At 42.6% G+C, this 19462-nt stretch overlaps 1 protein-coding gene across 2 annotated transcripts in view; it reads left to right on the plus strand.

Moving 5' to 3' along the window:
• The window catches only part of rgs7bpa (regulator of G protein signaling 7 binding protein a), a 170030-nt gene extending 154621 nt beyond the window's left edge, over positions 1–15409 (plus strand). Inside the window, exons 6-8 of one of the 2 annotated variants that reach the window (XM_070862566.1) lie at positions 299–422; positions 496–566; positions 15252–15409. In XM_070862566.1, coding sequence (XP_070718667.1) covers positions 299–422; positions 496–566; positions 15252–15343 — 287 coding nt within the window. In that variant the 3' untranslated portion in view covers positions 15344–15409. Of the gene's footprint in view, positions 1–271; positions 423–495; positions 567–15251 lie in introns of both variants that reach the window. The other variant, XM_070862565.1, reaches the window with a different exon arrangement.
• Positions 15410–19462: the final 4053 nt, after the last annotated feature.

The raw sequence follows: 19462 nt of genomic DNA on the forward strand, positions 1-19462 counted from the left end.
ATGGACTGGTTGGGCCTAATGGCCTGTTTCTGTGCCTTACAGCCTATGTAATCCTATGTAATCCTATATAAATCAACATTTATTTAGTCTGGTCAGATTCTTCTGTAATGTTTGCTATTGCTTCAATATATTTAGGTAGAAGTGAATTTTGTTACTGAGCTATTATTTATTGGAATCTTCAAGTTGCTATTTAATAGTGGTTCAAAAAAGGTAAACAGTGGCTATCAAGTATGATCACTGCTGTCATGTGTTCCTTTTTTGAATTTTAAAGGAAAGGACTCCTTGGTAGTCCCCAAAGTAATAGACAGTAGAAAGGAAGAGAGTTCCAAAGCTCCGATTTTAGAAGATACATCATCTTCACCTCTCCAAGATCTTCAACCATATTCGTGGCATGTTTCCGCAGATATAGAAAATATTGAAAGGTTAGTAAACATTTTCCATTTGAATTGTGTTGCTTTATTTCTTCTATAATTTATGCTCTTTATGTTTCTACAGAGACATACGAGAAATGAAAAATCTTCTAAGCAAACTCAGGGAGACTATGCCTTTACCATTAAAGAACCAAGGCAAGTATCAGTTCTTATTGACCATGTTTTAAAGGTGAATTTTTTACATTCCCTTCAAATTAGAAGCTAGGTGACCGAGCTGCAGACTGCAGACACCTGCGACCATCCTGCTACATTGTGGCTTAGGTAAGAAAAGGAGCAGAGATTACAGGCTGAGACAGGCAGATTGCGAGTTTTCACATGAGTTGGAACAATCTAATTTGCAACACAGCTGAGAGGTCGCTACAGCTACCTTCCCTGAGCCCATTATCATAGTTCGAAGCGCGGCCACAATCTCATCAAAACTGCCAGAGAGATTGTGTGCCACAGGTCCAGATTTTTGGGCCAGGGCTGCTAAACCTTTTATGGCAGGGGAATCCTTTAAGGGTGGGGATTCCTTTCCTGCCCTGTCTTTCCAAGGATTTCGGCAATCCTTACGCCAGTGTCCACTTTTTCCGAACCCATAGCACGTACTCTTTGAGTTAGAAGGGCTTCCCTGTTCCTGGTGCCATTCTCTCCTGGAATTACTGGGCTGGATCTCGTGGACCTTTCCTTTTTGTGGGGCCTCAACTGTCCCTGTGCCGTTGCGGTAAGCCAGGGTTAACAGTCTAACCACTGACTCCTCGGTAACGGTGGGGTCTCTGGGGTCGAACCACAGCTTGGCTTTAGCCTTTACTCGTGGCAGGCAGTTAGCTACTAGGCTGCGAAGCCAGCGAGCTGTTGGTTCCCTGTCCAGGTGTTCCCGGTTGAGATCTCCTCCACATGCTCTCTTGTAGATGGGCCACAACCTGTCTGTGAAAGCCTGTGGAGTTTCGCCTGCCTGTTGCAGGGTTTTCTCGACCCGGGAAAACGGACTTCCATCATTTAGGCCCAGAACCTCGAACACCTCTTCTTGGATCACAGCGTATGTGCGCTGCCCCTTCTTGCTATCTGCAGAGAGGGCCTGGTATACCTTGCCATCCAAGGAGAAAAGCAACATTTTAACCTGCTTGGTCTCATCGCAGCCGTTTATACCGGCTGCCTGCTCTATGTCCATAAAATGGACCGAGGGGTCCCCTTGAGGGGTTAACTTTTCTAAATGAGCTACCATTGCCTGGAACTGCTGGGTTCCATGGGGGATTACAAATTGGTTTTCCAGGGCCCCTTGTCCCTGACCACCTTTGCCGTCACCATACTGTTGTTGTCGGATTGGGCACATCGGCCCCGGTCCTGACACCCCTTGTATTTCCTCGGTGCCGCGCTCTCTCTGTACTGCCAGGCTTAACCTCGGTAGGGCTATAGGCAGTGGTTGGACGCCCCTTTCTGCCACTCTATCCCTCTCCCCCTCTACTCCCCCTTGCTCCTGCACGTCTCCCTTAGGAGCGCTTGGGCTTATCAGGCATACCATCCCCTTAGCATTAGATAGGGCCTGGGTTAAACATTTTATCTTGGCCTCACAGGGCCCGTGATCCTCCACCCCAAAGCGCTTGCTACTGGCTACTTTATAGGTTGCCTGCACATCCCGTATCCTCTCCTCCTGTTCTCTTATTACTTTTGTTAGGCGGGCATTTTCCCCCCGCAGCGCTAGCTCATTCTCCTTTGCCTCTGTTACTTGGCATTGGAAATAGTCCTGCTTATTCCTGTGAGTCTCCTCTAGCTGTAATCTGCTATGCTTTTGTTTAGTTAATTCCTCAAACATTTTCTCCCCTGCCATAGCCCTTATGGCTGAGTGCTCTTCGGATTCCCGAAGCTCTGCTACCAATTTCTTGACCTGCCTATCCAGCAACTGGATCTGTCTTTGGTGGTAGACCAACCAAATAGCCTTCTCTATTGACCTTTTATGGTCCTTGCTCTCGGTCCACTTAGCAGCTGCGTCCACTGGACGCTCAGCCCATAACAGGCTTATGACCCACTTTTTGGTAATATTTACTTTCTTAAATATATATTCAGAGATTCTATCCTCCATTTTTGTTCTTTCCACCAGATCCGAGTCTACATCCTCACATCCTTTGTACCAAGCTCCTACCTGGCTCGCCGTTATGTAGGTGGTGGTGGGTTTGTCAGCCTTTTCTGACCTTAACGGTTCGAATCGTCCCACTCCCTGGTTCTAGGGCTTGGAATTATTTAGGGGATGTGATAGATGTAGACAGACAACCGTTTGGTGCAAGAACAAATATTTTATTTAGAAAATAGCACACCACACTAATTAACTTAATAGCATATAACAAAATGTACAGAAAAAGGGGGAAAACGTATACGCAACAGGTATAGAGGTTATGCAGTGAAAAGAAAAAAAAGCCCACCTCCCACCACTACACTAACTAAGTTAGGCTCTGAAATCGCAGGGACTATGCTCACCAAAGGATTTCTCCACAGTTTAGACCAGTTGCACGCTGCTTTCTTTCTCCTCAATCTTGTGGATTCCTTGGCTGGTTGCGGTGTCTTCGGTATTAGCACTGGTCGACATTTTGATGGGAAATAAGTTTTTTCCTTGAGTCAGCGCTGGATGATTGTTGGTTTTTCAGTGACTCTTCTTGTTGCGTTGCTGTAACCTCGTGTGGCAAGTTAGATGTTTCAAATCCAGAGTCAAAGAGCCCAGAGTCCAAGTGCTTTTCCAGAGTGTTCTCGGGTACGTTTCTTCAAAAGTGTTTCCTCAGCCCAAAGGTTACCGCCCAAGCTACCAGCAAGGCCCCCAGTTATACCTGAGAGGCTGCTTAAACTTTCGCGCCAAAACTCGGGTGCACAATTCATTTTTGATGACTGCTTTTGTGCGGTTTTGGCAGGCTGATCAATTCTAATGTGATCCCTTTGTGAGAATTTTGGTGGGCTGATTGAGCATTAGCATGATACAAGATTCCCAAAGGTGTTGATGCAGTTTTCGAATGGTGCTATTAGAATGTAATCAGGTCTTGATACTGTCCATTGTGTATTTTGCTGATGTCAGGGTTTTTCTGTATAGCCATTTTAAGAACTATTAAAATATGTATGTATCTGGGTCCTTGGTAAGTGGGCTTTTGTTAGACTGCTAATGTCTCCCTGGGGCCTGCCTCCCAGGTGGGTTAGCAGCCCTATAAGGATCCCATTTCCCTATGCAGACCCAGCATACAATTTAAAATTTCCAAACTCAATCTAAAAAGCCCTAGTTTAGTCCAAAGGCGCCTAATAGTGAGATATTTCTGTCCACATTTCTCCTCCAAAAGTCTAACATAGTTCCCTTTTAAATTCCAGATACATGTCTATTGAGTAGGAGTTCGTAGAATTTTGTGAATCCTACAGATTAGGAGACCAAAACTGAACACAATATTCCAGGTGAGGCCTCACTAAGGCCCTGTACAACTGCAGTAAGATCTCCCTGCTCCTATACTCAAATCCTCTAGCTGTGAAGGCCAACATATCATTTGCCTTCTTCACTGCCTGCTGTACCTGCATGCCAACTTTCAGTGACTAATGTACCATGACACCAGGTCTTGTTGTACCTCTTCTTTTCCTAATCTGCCGCCATTCACATAATATTCTGCCTTCGTGTTTTTCCATCAAAGTGGATAACCTCACATTTATCCACATTATACTGCATCTGCCACTCGTTTGCCCACTCACCTATCTGGTCCAAGTCACCCTGCATCCTCTTAGTGTCCTCCTCACAGGTCACACCGCCACCCAGCTTAGTGTCATCTGCACACTTGGAGATATTACACTCAATTCCCTCATCCAAATCATTAAAGTATATTATAAATAGCTGGGATCCCAGCACTGAGCCCCGCGGCACCCCATTCGTCACTGCCTGCAATTCTGAAAAGGACCCATTTATCCCGACTCTCTGCTTCCTGTCTGCCAACCAGTTCTCTATCCATGTCAGTACATTACCCCCAATACCATATGCTTTAATTTTGCACACCAATCTCTTGTGTGGGAACTTGAGGAAAAGGAGGCGGGGTGGCATTTCTGGTTAAAGAGGAAATTAATGCAATTGTAAGGAAAGACATTAGCTTGGATGATGTGGAATCGGTATCGGTGGAACTACGGAATACCAAAGAGCAGAAAACGCTAGTGGGAGTTGTGTACAGATCTCCAAACAGTAATAGTGATGTTGGGGAGGGCATCAAACAGGAAATTAGGGGTGCATGCAATAAAGGTGCAGCAGTTATCATGGGTGACTTTAATATGCATATAGATTGGACTAACCAAACTGGAAACAATACGGTGGAGGAGGATTTCCTGGAGTGGATAAGGGATGGTTTTCTAAACCAATATGTCAAGGAACCAACTAGGGGGGAGGCCATCTTAGACTGGGTGTTGTGTAATGAGAAAGGATTAATTAGCAATCTCGTTGTGCGAGGCCCCTTGGGGAAGAGTGACCATAATATGGTGGAATTCTACATTAGGATGGAGAATGAAACAGTTAATTCAGAGACCATGGTCCAGAACTTAAAGAAGGGTAACTTTGAAGATATGAGGTGTGAATTGGCTAGGATAGATTGGTGAATGATACTTAAGGGGTTGACAGTGGATGGGCAATGGCAGACATTTAGAGACCGCATGGATGAACTACAACAATTGTACATCCCTGTCTGGCGTAAAAAATAAAAAAGGGAAGGTGGCTCAACCGTGGCTATCAACGGAAATCAGGGATATTATTAAAGCCAAGGAAGTGGCATACAAATTGGTCAGAAATAGCAGCGAACCCAGGGACTGGGAGAAATTTGGAACTCAGCAGAGGAAGACAAAGGGTTTGATTAGGGCAGGGAAAATAGAGTACGAGAGGAAGCTTGCAGGGAATATTAAAATGGACTGCAAAAGCTGCTATAGATATGTAAAGAGAAAAAGGTTAGTAAAGACAAACGTAGGTCCCCTGCAGTCAGAATCAGGGGAAGTCATAACTGGGAACAAAGAAATGGCAGATCAATTGAACAAGTGCTTTGGTTCAGTATTCACTAAGGAGGACACAAACAACCTTCCGGATATAAAAGGGGTCAGAGGGTCTAGTAAGAAGGAGGAACTGAGGGAAATCCTTATTAGTCGGGAATTTGTGTTGGAGAAATTGATGGGATTAAAGGCCGATAAATCCCCAGGGCCTGATGGTCTGCATCCCAGAGTACTTAATGAGGTGGCCTTGGAAATAGCGGATGCATTGACAGTCATTTTCCCAACATTCCATAGACTCTGGATCAGTTCCTATGGAGTGGAGGGTAGCCAATGTAACCCCACTTTTTAAAAAAGGAGGGAGAGAGAAAACAGGGAATTATAGACCGGTCAGCCTGACATCGGTAGTGGGTAAAATGATGGAAGCAATTATTAAGGATATCATAGCAGCACATTTGGAAAGAGGTGACATGATAGGTCCAAGTCAGCATGGATTTGTGAAAGGGAAATCATGCTTGACAAATCTTCTGGAATTTTTTGAGGATGTTTCCAGTAGAGTGGACAAGGGGGAACCAGTTGATGTGGTGTATTTGGACTTTCAGAAGGCTTTCGACAAGGTCCCACACAAGAGATTAATGTGCAAAGTTAAAGCACATGGCATTGGGGGTAGTGTGCTGATGTGGATTGAGAACTGGTTGGCAGACAGGAAGCAAAGAGTAGGAGTAAATGGGTACTTTTCAGAATGGCAGGCAATGACTAGTGGGGTACCGCAAGTTTCTGTGCTGGGGCCCCAGCTGTTTACATTGTACATTAATGATTTAGACGAGGGGATTAAATGTAGTATCTCCAAATTTGCGGATAACACTAAGTTGACTGGCAGTGTGAGCTGCGAGGAGGATGCTATGAGGCTGAAGAGTGACTTGGATAGGTTAGGTGAGTGGGCAAATGCATAGCAAATGAAGTATAATGTGATAAATGTGAGGTTATCCACTTTGGTGGTAAAAACAGAGCGACAGACTATTATCTGAATGGTGACAGATTAAGAAAAGGGGAGGGGCAACGAGACCTGGGTGTCATGATACATCAATCATTGAAGATTGGCATGCAGGTACAGCAGGTGGTTAAGAAAGCAAATAGCATGTTGGCCTTCATAGCGAGGGTATTTGAGTACAGGGGCAGGGAGGTGTTACTACAGTTGTACAGGGCCTTGGCGAGGTCACACCTGGAGTATTGTGTACAGTTTTGGTCTCCTAACTTGAGGAAGGACATTCTTGCTATTGAGGGAGTGCAGCGAAGGTTCACCAGGCTGATTCCCGGGATGGCAGGACTGACATATCAAGAAAGACTGGATCAACTGGGCTTGTATTCACTGGAGTTCAGAAGAATGAGAGGGGATCTCATAGAAACGTTTAAAATTCTGATGGGTTTAGACAGGTTAGATGCAGGAAGAATGTTCCCAATGTTGAGGATGTCCAGAACCAGGGGTCACAGTCTAAGGATAAAGGGTAAGCCATTTAGGACTGAGATGAGGAGAAACTTCTTCACCCAGAGAGTGGTGAACCTGTAGAATTCTCTACCACAGAAAGTTGTTGAGGCCAATTCACTAAATATATTCAAAAATGCGTTAGATGTAGTCCTTACTACTAGGGGGATCAAGGGGTATGGCGAGAAAGCAGGAATGGGGTCCTGAAGTTGCATGTTCAACCATGAACTCATTGAATGGTGGTGCAGGCTCGAAGGGCCGAATGGCCTACTCCTGCACCTATTTTCTATGTTTGTCAAAAGCCTTTTGAAAGTCGAAATACACCACATCCACCAATTCTTCCTTGTCCACTCTACCAGTTACATCTTCAAAAATTCTAGAAGATTTGTCAAGCATGATTTCCCTTTCATAAATCCACGCTGACTTGGACTGATCCCATTCCTGCTTTCCAAATGTGCTGCTATTTCATCTTTAATAATTGATTCCAACATTTTCCCCACTACTGATGTCAGGCTAACCAGCCTATAATTACCTGCCTTCTTTCTCCCTCCTTTCTTATAAAGTGGTGTTACATTAGCTACCCTCCAGTCCATAGGAACCGATCCAGAGTCGGTAGTCTGTTAGAAAATGATCACCAATGCATCTACTATTTCTAGGGCTACTTCCTTAACTACTCTGGGATGCAGACTATCAGGCCCCGGGGATTTATCGGCCTTCAATCCCATCAATTTCTCTAACACAATTTCCCGCCTAATAAGGATTTCATTCAGTTCCTTCTTCTCACTCGACCCTCGGACCCTTAGTATTTCCGGAAGGTTATTTGTGTCCTCCTTCGTGTAGACAGAACCAAAGTATTTGTTTAACTGGTCCGCCATTTCTTTGTTCCCCATTATAAATTTGTCTGAATTTGACTGCAAGGGACCTACTTTGGCTTCACTAATCTTTTTCTCCTCACATATCTATAGAAGCTTTTGCAGTCAGTTTTTATGTTCCCAGCAAGCTTCCTTTTATACTCTATTTTGCCCCTTCTAATTAAACCCTTTGTCCTTCTCTGCTGTATTATAAAATTCTCCCACTCCTCGGGTTTGCTCTTTTTCTGACCAATTTATATGCCTCTTCCTTGGATTTAACACTATCTTTAATTTCCCTTGTTAGCCACGGTTGAGCCACTTCACCATTTTATTTTTACTCCAGACAGGGACGTACAATTGTTGAAGTTCATCCATGTGATCGTTAAATGTTTGCCATTGCCTATCCACCGTCAACCCTTTCAGTATCACTCGCCAGTCTATTCTAGTCAATTCTCGTCTCATACCATCGAAGTTACCTTTCCTTAAGTTCAGGAATCTAGTCTCTGAATTAACTGTGTCACTCTCCGTCTTAATAACGAATTCTACCATATTCCCCAAGGAGCCTCGCACAACAAGATTGCTAATTAGTCCTTTCTCATTACACATCATCCAATCTAGGATGGCCAGCCCTCTAGTTGGCTTCTCGACATATTGGTCTAGAAAACCATCCGTAATGCACTCCAGGAAATCCTCCTGCACCGCATTGCTATCAGTTTGGTTAGCCCAATCAATATGTAGATTAAAATCGCCCATGATAACTGCTGTACCTTTATTGCACGCATCCCTAATTTCTTGTTTGATGCTGTCCCCAACCTCACTACTATTGTACACAACTTCCACTAGTATTTTCTGCCCATTGGTATTCCGTAGCTCCACCCATGCCGATTCCACATCATCCAAGCTAATGTCCTTCCTTACTATTGCATTAATTTCCTCTTTAACCAGCAATGCCACCCCACCTCCTTTTCCTTTCTGTCTATCTTTCCACAATGTTGAACACCCCTGGATGTTGAGTTCCCAGCCTTGGTCACCCTGGAGCCATGTCTCTGTGATGCCAATTACATCATATGCGTTAACTGCTATCTTCGCCGTTAATTCGTCCACCTTATTGCGAATGCTCCTCGCATTGAGACACAGAGCCTTCAGGCTTGTCTTTTTAACACCCTTTGCCCCTTCAGAATTTTGCTGTAATGTGGCCCTTTTTGCTTTTTGCATTGGGTTTCTCTGCCCTCCACTTTTACTTTTCTTCTTTCTATCTTTTGCTTCTGCCCCCATTCTACTTTCCTTTGTCTCCCTGCATAGGTTCCCATCCCCCTGCCATATTAGTTTAACCCCTCCCCAACAGCACTAGCAAACACTCCCCCTTGGACAGTAGTTCTGGTCCTTCCCAGGTGCAGACCGTCCGGTTTGTACTGGTCCCACCTCCCCCAGAACCAGTTCCAATGTCCCAAGAATTTGAATCCCTCCCTTCCGCACCACTCCTTCACCGCCTGCTGTACCTTCATGCCAACTTTCAATGATTGATGTACCATGAGACCCAGGTCTTGTTGAACCTCCCCTTTTACTAATCTGCCGCCATTCAGATAATATTCTGCCTTCATGTTTTTGCCACCAAAGTGGATAACCTCACATTTATCCACATTATACTGCATCTGCCATGCATTTGTCCATTCACCTGACCTGTCTAAGTCATCCTGCAGCCTGTTAGCATCCTCCTCACAGCTCACACCAACACCCAGTTTAGTGTCATCTGCAAACTTGGAGATATTACACTCAATTCCTTCATCTAAATCATTGATATATATTGTAAATAGCTGGGGTCCCAGCACTGAGCCCTGCGGCACCCCACTAGTCACTGCCTGCCATTCTGAGAAGGACCCATTTATCCCGACTCTCTGCTTCCTGTCTGCCAACCAGTTCTCTATCCACATCAGTACATTAACCCCAATACCATGTGCTTTAATTTTGCACACTAATCTCTTGTGTGGGACCTTGTCGAAAGCCTTTAGAAAGTCCAAATACATCACATATGGTTCTCCCTTGTCCACTCTACTAGTTACATCCTCAAAAAATTCTAGAAGATTTGTCGAGCATGATTTCCCTTTCATATATCCATGCTGACTTGGACCGATCCTGTCACTACTTTCCAAATGTGCTGCTATTTCATCTTTAATAATTGATTCCAACATTTTCCCCACTACTGATGTCAGGCTAACTGGTCTATAATTCCCCATTTTCTCTCTCCCTCCTTTTTTGAAAAGTGGTGTTACATTAGCTACCCTCCAGTCCATAGGAACTGATCCAGAGTCGATAGACTGTTGGAAAATGATCACCAATGCATCCACTATTTCTAGGGCCATTTCCTTAAGTACTCTGGGATGCAGACTATCAGGCCCTGGGGATTTATCGGCCTTTAATCCCATCAATTTCCCAAACACAATTTCCTGACTAATAAGGATTTCCTTCAGTTCCTCCTTCTCGCTAGACCCTCAATCCCCTAGTATTTCCGGAAGGTTCTTTGTTTCTTCCTTTGTGAAGACAGAACCAAAGTATTTGTTCAATTGGTCTGTCATTTATTTGTTCCCCATTACAAAAGCCCAACTGCAGCAGCAGAAGAGGGGCAGAAGAAGCATGCTGAATATCAGAATACCAAGACATATTCAAGAAGTTAAGTGGGACTGGAATGTAGGAATCCATAGGTGATTCTAAGAGGCATTACTGCTGTTTCCTGGGGCCTACTACTTTCTTCCCCATGGGGATCCTGGGAAGCGGTGGCAACACGGATGGACAGGAGGGAAATCCTCTGCAGACCCAAGTCCCACCACCCTCAGATCATAGAATCACTCTTCTTCACGCTCTTCCACAGCTCATACTGTCACTTCTCTCCTCTGAGCCCCGAATCAAATTGGCATTCATCTCCGCTTACCCCTCTGTTTACACTGGCCACTCCATCCCTCATTGACTCCTCCATGTTGCTCCTGACTCCCACATGATGCTGTGACTGCTTTGCCCTGGATCAAACATTGCTGCACACTGTTGGAGCAAAATATCACAAGATCAGGAGTTACTGCCCAGCCTGCAGCAGATTTTGTCCCTGCAGCAATGTAGAAGCAAACAGGTAGGAACTGGGAGTGTTAGTGCCGGCTCAATGAGCAAGGAGTGGAGCAGGACAGTTTTCATTGTGATTTTTGTAGATTCCCCTGTAAAAATAGAGTTCCTCCCCCTCTCCTGTGCTGCCCAGGGCAACAGTGCATGTATTACAAAGTGAAATGGGCCATGGTGACTAATCAAATTCCAAATCCCTGTAATAAAAGCCAACATTCCTTTAGCCTTTTTGATTACTTTTTGTACCTGTGCACTAGCCTTTTAGTGATTAGTGTTATGACATGGAGGAGGGGCTAGTGGACTCCATTTATTATACTGAACTATGGGCCAACCAGTGGAATGTAATCATGAGGAATTTATGCTTCAGTTGCACAGAGCCTTGGTCAGACCTCATCTGGAATACTGCGTCCATCTTTGGGGACTGTACCTCAGGATAGATATTTTGGTCTTGAAGGGATCATAGTGCAGATTCATCAGAACTGATGCTGGCACTTAAAGGTTCTATGAGGACTGGTTGCATAAACTTGGCTTTTATTCCCTTGAATTTAGAAGGTTGAGGGCTGAACTAATTGTGTTTTTTGACATGTTTTAGTGATTCGATAGGATAGATACAGGAAAACTATTTCATCTGGTGGGGGAATCCAGACAAGGGGAAATACTTTAAATTTATAGCAGGGCCATTTAAGAGTAAAATTAGGAAGTGCTTTTTCACACAAATGGTCGTGGAAATCTGGAACTCTCACCCCAAAGGTCAGTGAATGCTGGGTCAGTTGTAATTTTCAAGATTGAGATTAATAGATTTTTGTTAGGTAAGGATATCAAGATGTTGTGGAGAAAAGATGGGTACAGATGAGCCATGATCTAATTGAATGGTGGAACAGGCTTGAAGGGCTGAAAGGCCTACTCCTGTATATATGTTCCTATCCTCCTGTTGATATGTTCATAGCCTCCTGTTTATATGTTCCTATCCTCCGATGATATGCAGCTCTGAGCAGAAATTCTGCTGATTTTCGGCGTAAATTCAGACAACCAAGATGCAGGGTTATAAATGTTGTCCATCTAAAATGTAGCTGGTTGGTATGTACGGTCTTTGTTTGAATATGTGTATGACAACAAAATATACTAGTCTGTTTAATTCAAGCTTGCCCCTTATACCATACCACCAGTAGTTAGACACAACTGAATTTCTGGAGTAACATAATGTTATGCTTCTCCAGAACATTATAGTAGCAACACTTCAACATATTTCCTTGTATTATCACATGGAGGAGTCTACTGTACTCCATTCAACAGTGAGATATGATCATGGATTCCCCTAGTTTGCAGTTATATTAAGAAAATATCTCAAACTATTGATTCAAAGACACAATGAGCATCTGTCCCAATATTTGATTACATTTGTACTTGTGCTTTTGATGGATGCCAACTTTACTTTGAACACAGATTTTTAAGGCTGTATGAGATAAGCAAAGGTACTCTGGTTGTAATTTACCAAAATTCCCTGGATTCTGGGGAGGTCCCAGTAGATCGGAAAGCTGCAAATGTAACACCCTTATTTAAAAAAGGAGGCAGACAAAAAGCAGGAAACTATAGACCAGTTAGCCTAACATCTGTGGTTGGGAAGATGTTGGAGTCCATTATTAAAGAAGCAGTAGCAGGACATTTGGAAAAGCAAAATTCGGTCAGGCAGAGTCAGCATAGATTTATGAAGGGGAAGTTATGTTTGACAAATTTGCTAGAATTCTTTGAGGATGTAATGAACAAGGTGGATAAAGGGGAACCAGTGGATGTAGTGTATTTGGACTTCCAGAAGGAATTTGACAAAGTGCCACATAAAAGGTTACTGCACAAGGTAAAAGATCACTGGGTTGGGGGTAATAAATTAGCATGGATAGAGGATTGGTTAACGAACAGAAAACAAAGAGTAGGAATAAATGGACCGAGTGTAACGTAGCCAAGTTTGCCGATGATACAAAGATGGGAGGAAAAGCAATGTGTGAGGACACAAAAAATCTGGAAAAGGACATAGACAGGCTAAGTGAGTGGGAAAAAATTTGGCAGATGGAGTATAATGTTGGAAAGTGTGAGGTCATGCACTTTGGCAGAAAAAAAATCAAAGAACAAGTTATTATTTAAATGGAGAACAATTGCAAAGTGCTGCAGTACAGCGGGACCTGGGGATACTTGTGCATGAAACACAAAAGGTTAGTATGCAGGTACAACAAGTGATCAGGAAGGCCAATGGAATCTTGGCCTTTATTGCAAAGGGGATGGAGTATAAAAGCAGGGAAATCTTGCTACAGTTGTACAGGGTATTGGTGAGGCCACACCTGGAATACTGCGTGCAGTTTTGCTTTCCATATTTACAAAAGAATATACTTGCTTTGGAGGCAGTTCAGAGAAGGTTCACACGGTTGATTCCAGAGATGAGGGGGTTGACTTATGAGGAAAGGTTGAGTAGGTTGGGCCTCTACTCTTTGGAATTCAGAAGAATGAGAGATGATCTTATCGAAACATATAAGATTATGAGGGGGCTTGACAAGGTGGATGCAGAGAGGATGTTTCCGCTGATGGGGGAGTCTAGAACTAGAGGGCATATTCTTAGAATAAGGGGCCGCCCATTTAAAACTGAGATGAGGAGAAATTTCTTCTCTCAGAGGGTTGTGGATCTGTGGAATTCGCTGCCTCAGAGAGCTGTGGAAGCTGGGACATTGAATAAATTTAAGACAAAAATGGACAGTTTTTTAAACGATAAGGGAATAAGGGGTAAGGGAGAATGGACAGGGAAGTGGACCTGATCTATGATCGGATCAGCCATGATCGTATTAAATGGTGGAGCTGGCTCGAGGTGCCATCTGGCCTACTCCTGGTCCTATTTCTTAAGTTCTTATGTTGTTATGTTCTCCATCTCTGTCTTCAGTGACAGCAAAGGCTCAATGCAGGTTAAGCTTGTGGCATATCAGATGTGTGACCAGTTTTCCTTCATGGTTTGGAGCTCTCAGGAATGTAACTGAAGGGTTTCCTTTAATCCATGCGTGAGAGCCAGGGCCAAGCATGGGGAAACAGGGAGAGAGCACTTCAGCTAACACCAATCTGTCACTCAGTGCCCTGGAAGGGGAATCTCTTCACAGCAGATACATCTCTTTGCTAAATCCCCATACAGAAAGATCTGAATTAAGCAGCTGGTGACAAGTAAACCTATTATGTGCTATTGAACTTGGACATTTAGCACATCAAGGTAACTAAGATGCTGAAAACTATCCTATATAGATCCTTCCATGAAATTGTCCTATTTTGGTTGAGTGAAGAGAATCAAATAATTGCTTCTGCAGTGTCACACTCCAACTGGTTCAATGAGGTATGGTGTTTCCATGCTATGATAAAGTGTATGATTGCAGTGCGCCCACAAGTTTTCTGGTGCACTATGCTATTCACTTTGCTGCTCATGAGACATTACTGGTATCTGCTGCATATCTAGTGGGTTTCAAACCAACATTTATCACTTGTCTAGTGGCCTAGTGTCTATCCTCCTTATGGGGCAAATAAGTAGGATCTCTTTGGCATCGAGATGGCTTGAAGATGACGTGCTTGACAATAGAAGTTGAGGCGAAGCAGACTTAGCAGACTTAGTAATCTGATACCTGGGCCAGCAGGCCTGCAGGGTGCTGTTGCTAATTCATCAGCCAGTCTGGGATCTTGAGGACTAGACATGTCACCGATGCTTTGAATTCTTCCCACTAGTCCATTACTCCAGATAGTCCTGCTAACCAATTACTCCAGATAGTCCTGCTAACCAATGCCTGAACAGGTAGGGTGTTCCTAGCTGGACAAGCAGCGAGAAGGTTATCAGTGTCCTGATCAGGTTAATATTGCGTGTTTAGAGGTTCAGAGAGGACTGTTGTGGTGGGACAGACTGGTGTTGAGAGCTCTTTAGTTTCTGTGCTTTATTTCAATTAGGATGCCCTCAAATCCCTTCACAACTGAAACTGAAAAATCTCTTCCTTGTTTTTCTTCCTTTTTGTGAAATTCTTAGCCCTCCTACATTTTGGCTTCCTTCCGTTTATTTGCCATATTTTGGTTTACCTTTCGACTGTGTATTGTCTCACTGGGAGCAGCTTATGGGATTGATGAGGGGAATTGCCCACTGCCTCTATGGATTTTCTTGATTGCCACTGAGACAGAGTTTATGTGCTTTCTTCCTGAGGTTATTCCTGGAGAATCAACAAGGATGCTGTGTCTTCCCCTGTATACAAGTTCCTCCTTCCTGCTCAATTTTGCTCCTATACCTAGCTATTACACTTGACTCTCTGAGTTTGTTCAACCCTGAACTAAGCTTCATATTTTCTCGATCTACTTATTTCCATCTTGGCAATGTTGTCCCTATATTGAAAACTAGATTTAAACATCAGTTCTCTATTTTCTGTACAGATGATAGCAGCCTCCTCAATCTGACCCCATACCCACTAGTGAGAAGGAGGAAACGAAGATTCTTTGGACTTTGCTGCCTTGTGTCAAGCTAGGATACCTAACACAAAACTGAAAGCAAAAGTAATTGTTGGTATTAACTTCTTTGGAATAAATGCTTATGGTGAGAAGATATTTTCCCCTTACTTCTTCCTACTGTTCATTGTAAATATCAGTTTTATTTTTGCTGTACAGGATGGCCAATTTTTGTATTTTTATTTTTCTCTGAAGAATTTTTTTGAAAATTGTTACAAGTACCCATGGATTCCACAGCAGTGTCATGCTTGAAGTATATTTTAAATCTGATTTTCGCAAGCTGAACTTTGAAAAGATTATTTTTCGTAAATAAAAAAAGGAATGTACATGAGATATATGTTTCTCTTGTAGCTTGATGCAAATATATGAATACATGATTCAAAGATCACAACCCAAATGAAATAAAACAGCACAAACATTTCCTTAACACTGTCCTGAAGCAAAGAGTTGATGGGCTGAATCTGCAAAAGCAACAAAATTGGTAGATGTACACAAGAGAAATATGGTTAAAAATATATTGTTAACCCAAGCTGCATCCCCTAAATGTAATCATATACTTCATTTAGTCTTCCAAATAATCAGTGCAATAGAACCTCCATTATCCACCATAATGGAAGAAAACCTTCAGAGGATGGTGAAAATTAACATTTATTTGGTGGACTCCAAAGTGAACAGGATAAGCTGCATGAGGATTTGAATATACTTGAGAATTGGGCAGACGGGGGCAGATGAAATTCAATCTGGAAAAATACAAAATGCTTCGCATAGGGGACAAAAAATCTAGGAAGGAGCTACTACTTAAAAGGTAAGAAAATTTGAAAAATAAAAGAGTTCTGGTGGTCCTGATTGATAATAAATTGAAGTAATCGCAACAATGCTCGGTGGCAGTGAGTGAAGCAAATTAGGTGTTGTATTAAAAGATCAACATCCTGCTACTTTATAAATGATTGGTGTAGCCGCAATAGCGTTCTGGTCACTGCAGATATTGAAAAATACAGAAGTGGCAACTAGAATGATTGAGGGGATGTAGGCATTGGATTGTGACCAGCGATTATGTAAATTTGCAGGTTCTCACATGAAAACTGAGTGTTGAGAGGTAATATGATTGCTGTTTTTAGGCTTTTAAAGGGACCAGACAATGTAGACAATGATAAGCTGTCACATTATCCAGAACAGTAGATCCAGAGGACACAGCCTGTGCCTGAAAGGTGGTAAATTCAAAACTAATCTACAAAAACATTATTTCAGTGAGCGAGTGGCCAGTCTCTGGAACATGCTGTCTAGAAATACGATGGAAGCAGTTAGTGTTGATTCATTCAACTGCAAATTAGAACGATTACTTTCAGAAAATAACATTTTGAGATACAGTATATGAGTAATTTGAGACATGACATATGGGAAGCGTGGAATGCTTGGGAGGAGCAGGTGACTTTGGACCGATGGTTGTCAAACCTTTCCACCGCTGGAGGTTTTCCTCGCCTGATGTCTGCGTCTTTTAGACAAATTGATAAAGATTGATTGCCACGATTGTCAACACCTCCATATCGTTATGTCATGCGACTACCAGGACAGTAGAAAGTAAAATAGATGGACCATGTTTTTTTTCATCTAGCATTTCCTATGTTCCTATTTGAAAGTCCCCAAATTCTGTTATCAATACATATGGCGGAATAGTACCTTAGGCACAGAGTGAAGATGCAAACAATACAAATAACAAAAATTAAATTAGGGGGTAATTTCCAACTTCACTGCCTTGGTGCTGACCTGGTGAAGCAGATCATCCACTCATTTGAACAAAAGTCAGGTGGGCTCAACAATGGGTGAATGAGCTGCTCCCCAAGGTCACCACCCAGGGGGTGAAGTTGGAAATGACCACCTTAATCTGTCTTGAACTGTGAAGTCAATTTATGTCAGACAGGAAATGATTGATGTAGGCAGGAAGTATTTGATGTAGGCAGGAAGTATTTGTCAGACGGGAAGTGATTGATGTAGACAGGAAGTGAATTGTCAGACAGGCTTTGTGACTTTTCATGCAAGATGTTTTCCACAAAAACTGTGGCAAATAATCAGGAAGGTCAATAATTGGAGTGTAGATGTACCTCTGTTCTGAAACTTATTTCTAACCTTTGAGAGCAGTTAATACCATAAGTAATTTTGTTTCACATGCACATATATTAAACAAACAAAAGCTTAATTTGTATATATGTATCAAATATCACTCCTAGTACTATATATTCAGTCTTCAATTCCATACTGTATTTTCCTTTTATTTTGTTTAAATAAAATGAATGATTAAATCTAATGTGCAATATATTCAAATGTAAAATGTATCTATAACTATGTATACAATGACCTCGCGGCAATTATGACATTTTGTTAATAATAGAAAATAAAAGCATGATACCTGCATATTAAAAATTGTGTTCACTGTCCTTAGGCATGCCAGAGATAGCTCTGACTGTATAAATCAAACACATTTTACATTGTTTTAATTAAATACATTTTTACTTTAAATCATTGTGGTGACATGTTTACTGTTGATTATTGTTACTGATGAAAACTGGACCTTTTGCATGATTGAAAACAAAATATGAATGAGATGATAATACATTCTTTCGGAACAATGTACCATTACCAAACCAAGAAGAAAGGGTTTGCTTCCAACCAGCGAGTGAGCAGAAAAATGATGGCTCTGAAGGCAGAATTCAAGGAATATATAGGAAATACATTGAAATACTTCAAACTTACAGCATGGGAACAGACCAGTCAGCCTGCATTTACCCTCCATATGAGTAAATAATCCAAAATATATTTAGCTGGTGGGTTCCTGCATTCCTTTATCCCTTTTTCCTTCATCCAACTATCTAGTTCAGTTGTGAGTGTTGACATCATTTATGCCTCAACTAGTAACCCTGGAAGTGAATTCTACAACCTCAGGCTGCACCAATTGCACCACAGTTTACTGCATCTTTAATATTCTGCAACTCTCACTGACTCACATTTTCACTATTTGTGTTACACCTATAACAGCTCAGTGATACTCTGGTTTCATGCAAATACAGAAGTCATTATCATAGACTTATCCCCTGCCCTACAATGGGCAATGCTGTGGTAACAGGGTATATGCTCAAACTCGCCCTTTTTTATTTCAAACCTTTCAGTGAGTGTGGCAATCATACTGCACAAAAAGCACATTTATTCCTCATTTTCATTTTTTGGTGAATTTGACTATTTAGGCACCAAGGGCTAGAAATTCCACTTTGCTGTCTATTGCAATCCAAACAATGGGCAATGTTCCAGCGATGGTCGATGTCTCAGCCTTACCAATCGCTGGAACAGCGCCCATTTTTTGTATTGCGATTTTCCACTCGGCGATAGGCCAGCGATGTGAAATGGGCAACGCAAAAGGTCAGCGATGTTACGTGTGCCCAGCGAATGGCCAGCGATGTGGAAGTCGTTGTTGAGGTAATGCAGCGAAGGTTCACCAGACTGATTCCAGGAATGGCTGGACTGTCATATGAGGAGAGACTGGATCAATTGGGCCTTTATTCACTGGAGTTTAGAAGGATGGGAGGGGATCTCATAGAAACGTATAAGATTCTGATGGGACTGGACAGGATAAATGCGGGAAGAATGTTCCTGATGTTTGGGAAGTCCAAAACCAAGGGACATACTCTTAGGATAAGGGGTAGGCCATTTAGGACTGAGATGAGGAGAAACTTCTTCACTCAGAGAGTTGTTAACCTATGGAATTCCCTGCCGCAGAGAGTTGTTGATGCCAGTTCATTGGATATATTCAAGAGGGAATTAGATATGGCCCTTACGGCTAAGGGGATCAAGGGGTATGGAGAGAAAGCAGAAAAGGGATACTGAGGGAATGATCAGCCATGATCTTATTGAATGGTGATGCAGGCTCGAAGGGCTGAATGGCTTACTCCTGCACCTACTTTCTATGTTTCTAAGTCAAAAGCTTCTCTAGCAACGGCCTTCTGCGCATGCAATTTTTTTTCGGTTGACAGCCTTTCCCGCGTTTCGGGAGGTCAGGGGTCATCCACACATGCGCAGAAAGCCATTTGTGGTGGGGAGAGAGAAAATATTGGAGTGAGTAAAAGAGTAGAAAAAGAGAAAAGTGATTTAAA

The sequence above is a fragment of the Pristiophorus japonicus genome, chromosome 2 (assembly GCF_044704955.1).
Source record: "Pristiophorus japonicus isolate sPriJap1 chromosome 2, sPriJap1.hap1, whole genome shotgun sequence".
Classification (NCBI taxonomy): domain Eukaryota; kingdom Metazoa; phylum Chordata; class Chondrichthyes; family Pristiophoridae; genus Pristiophorus; species Pristiophorus japonicus.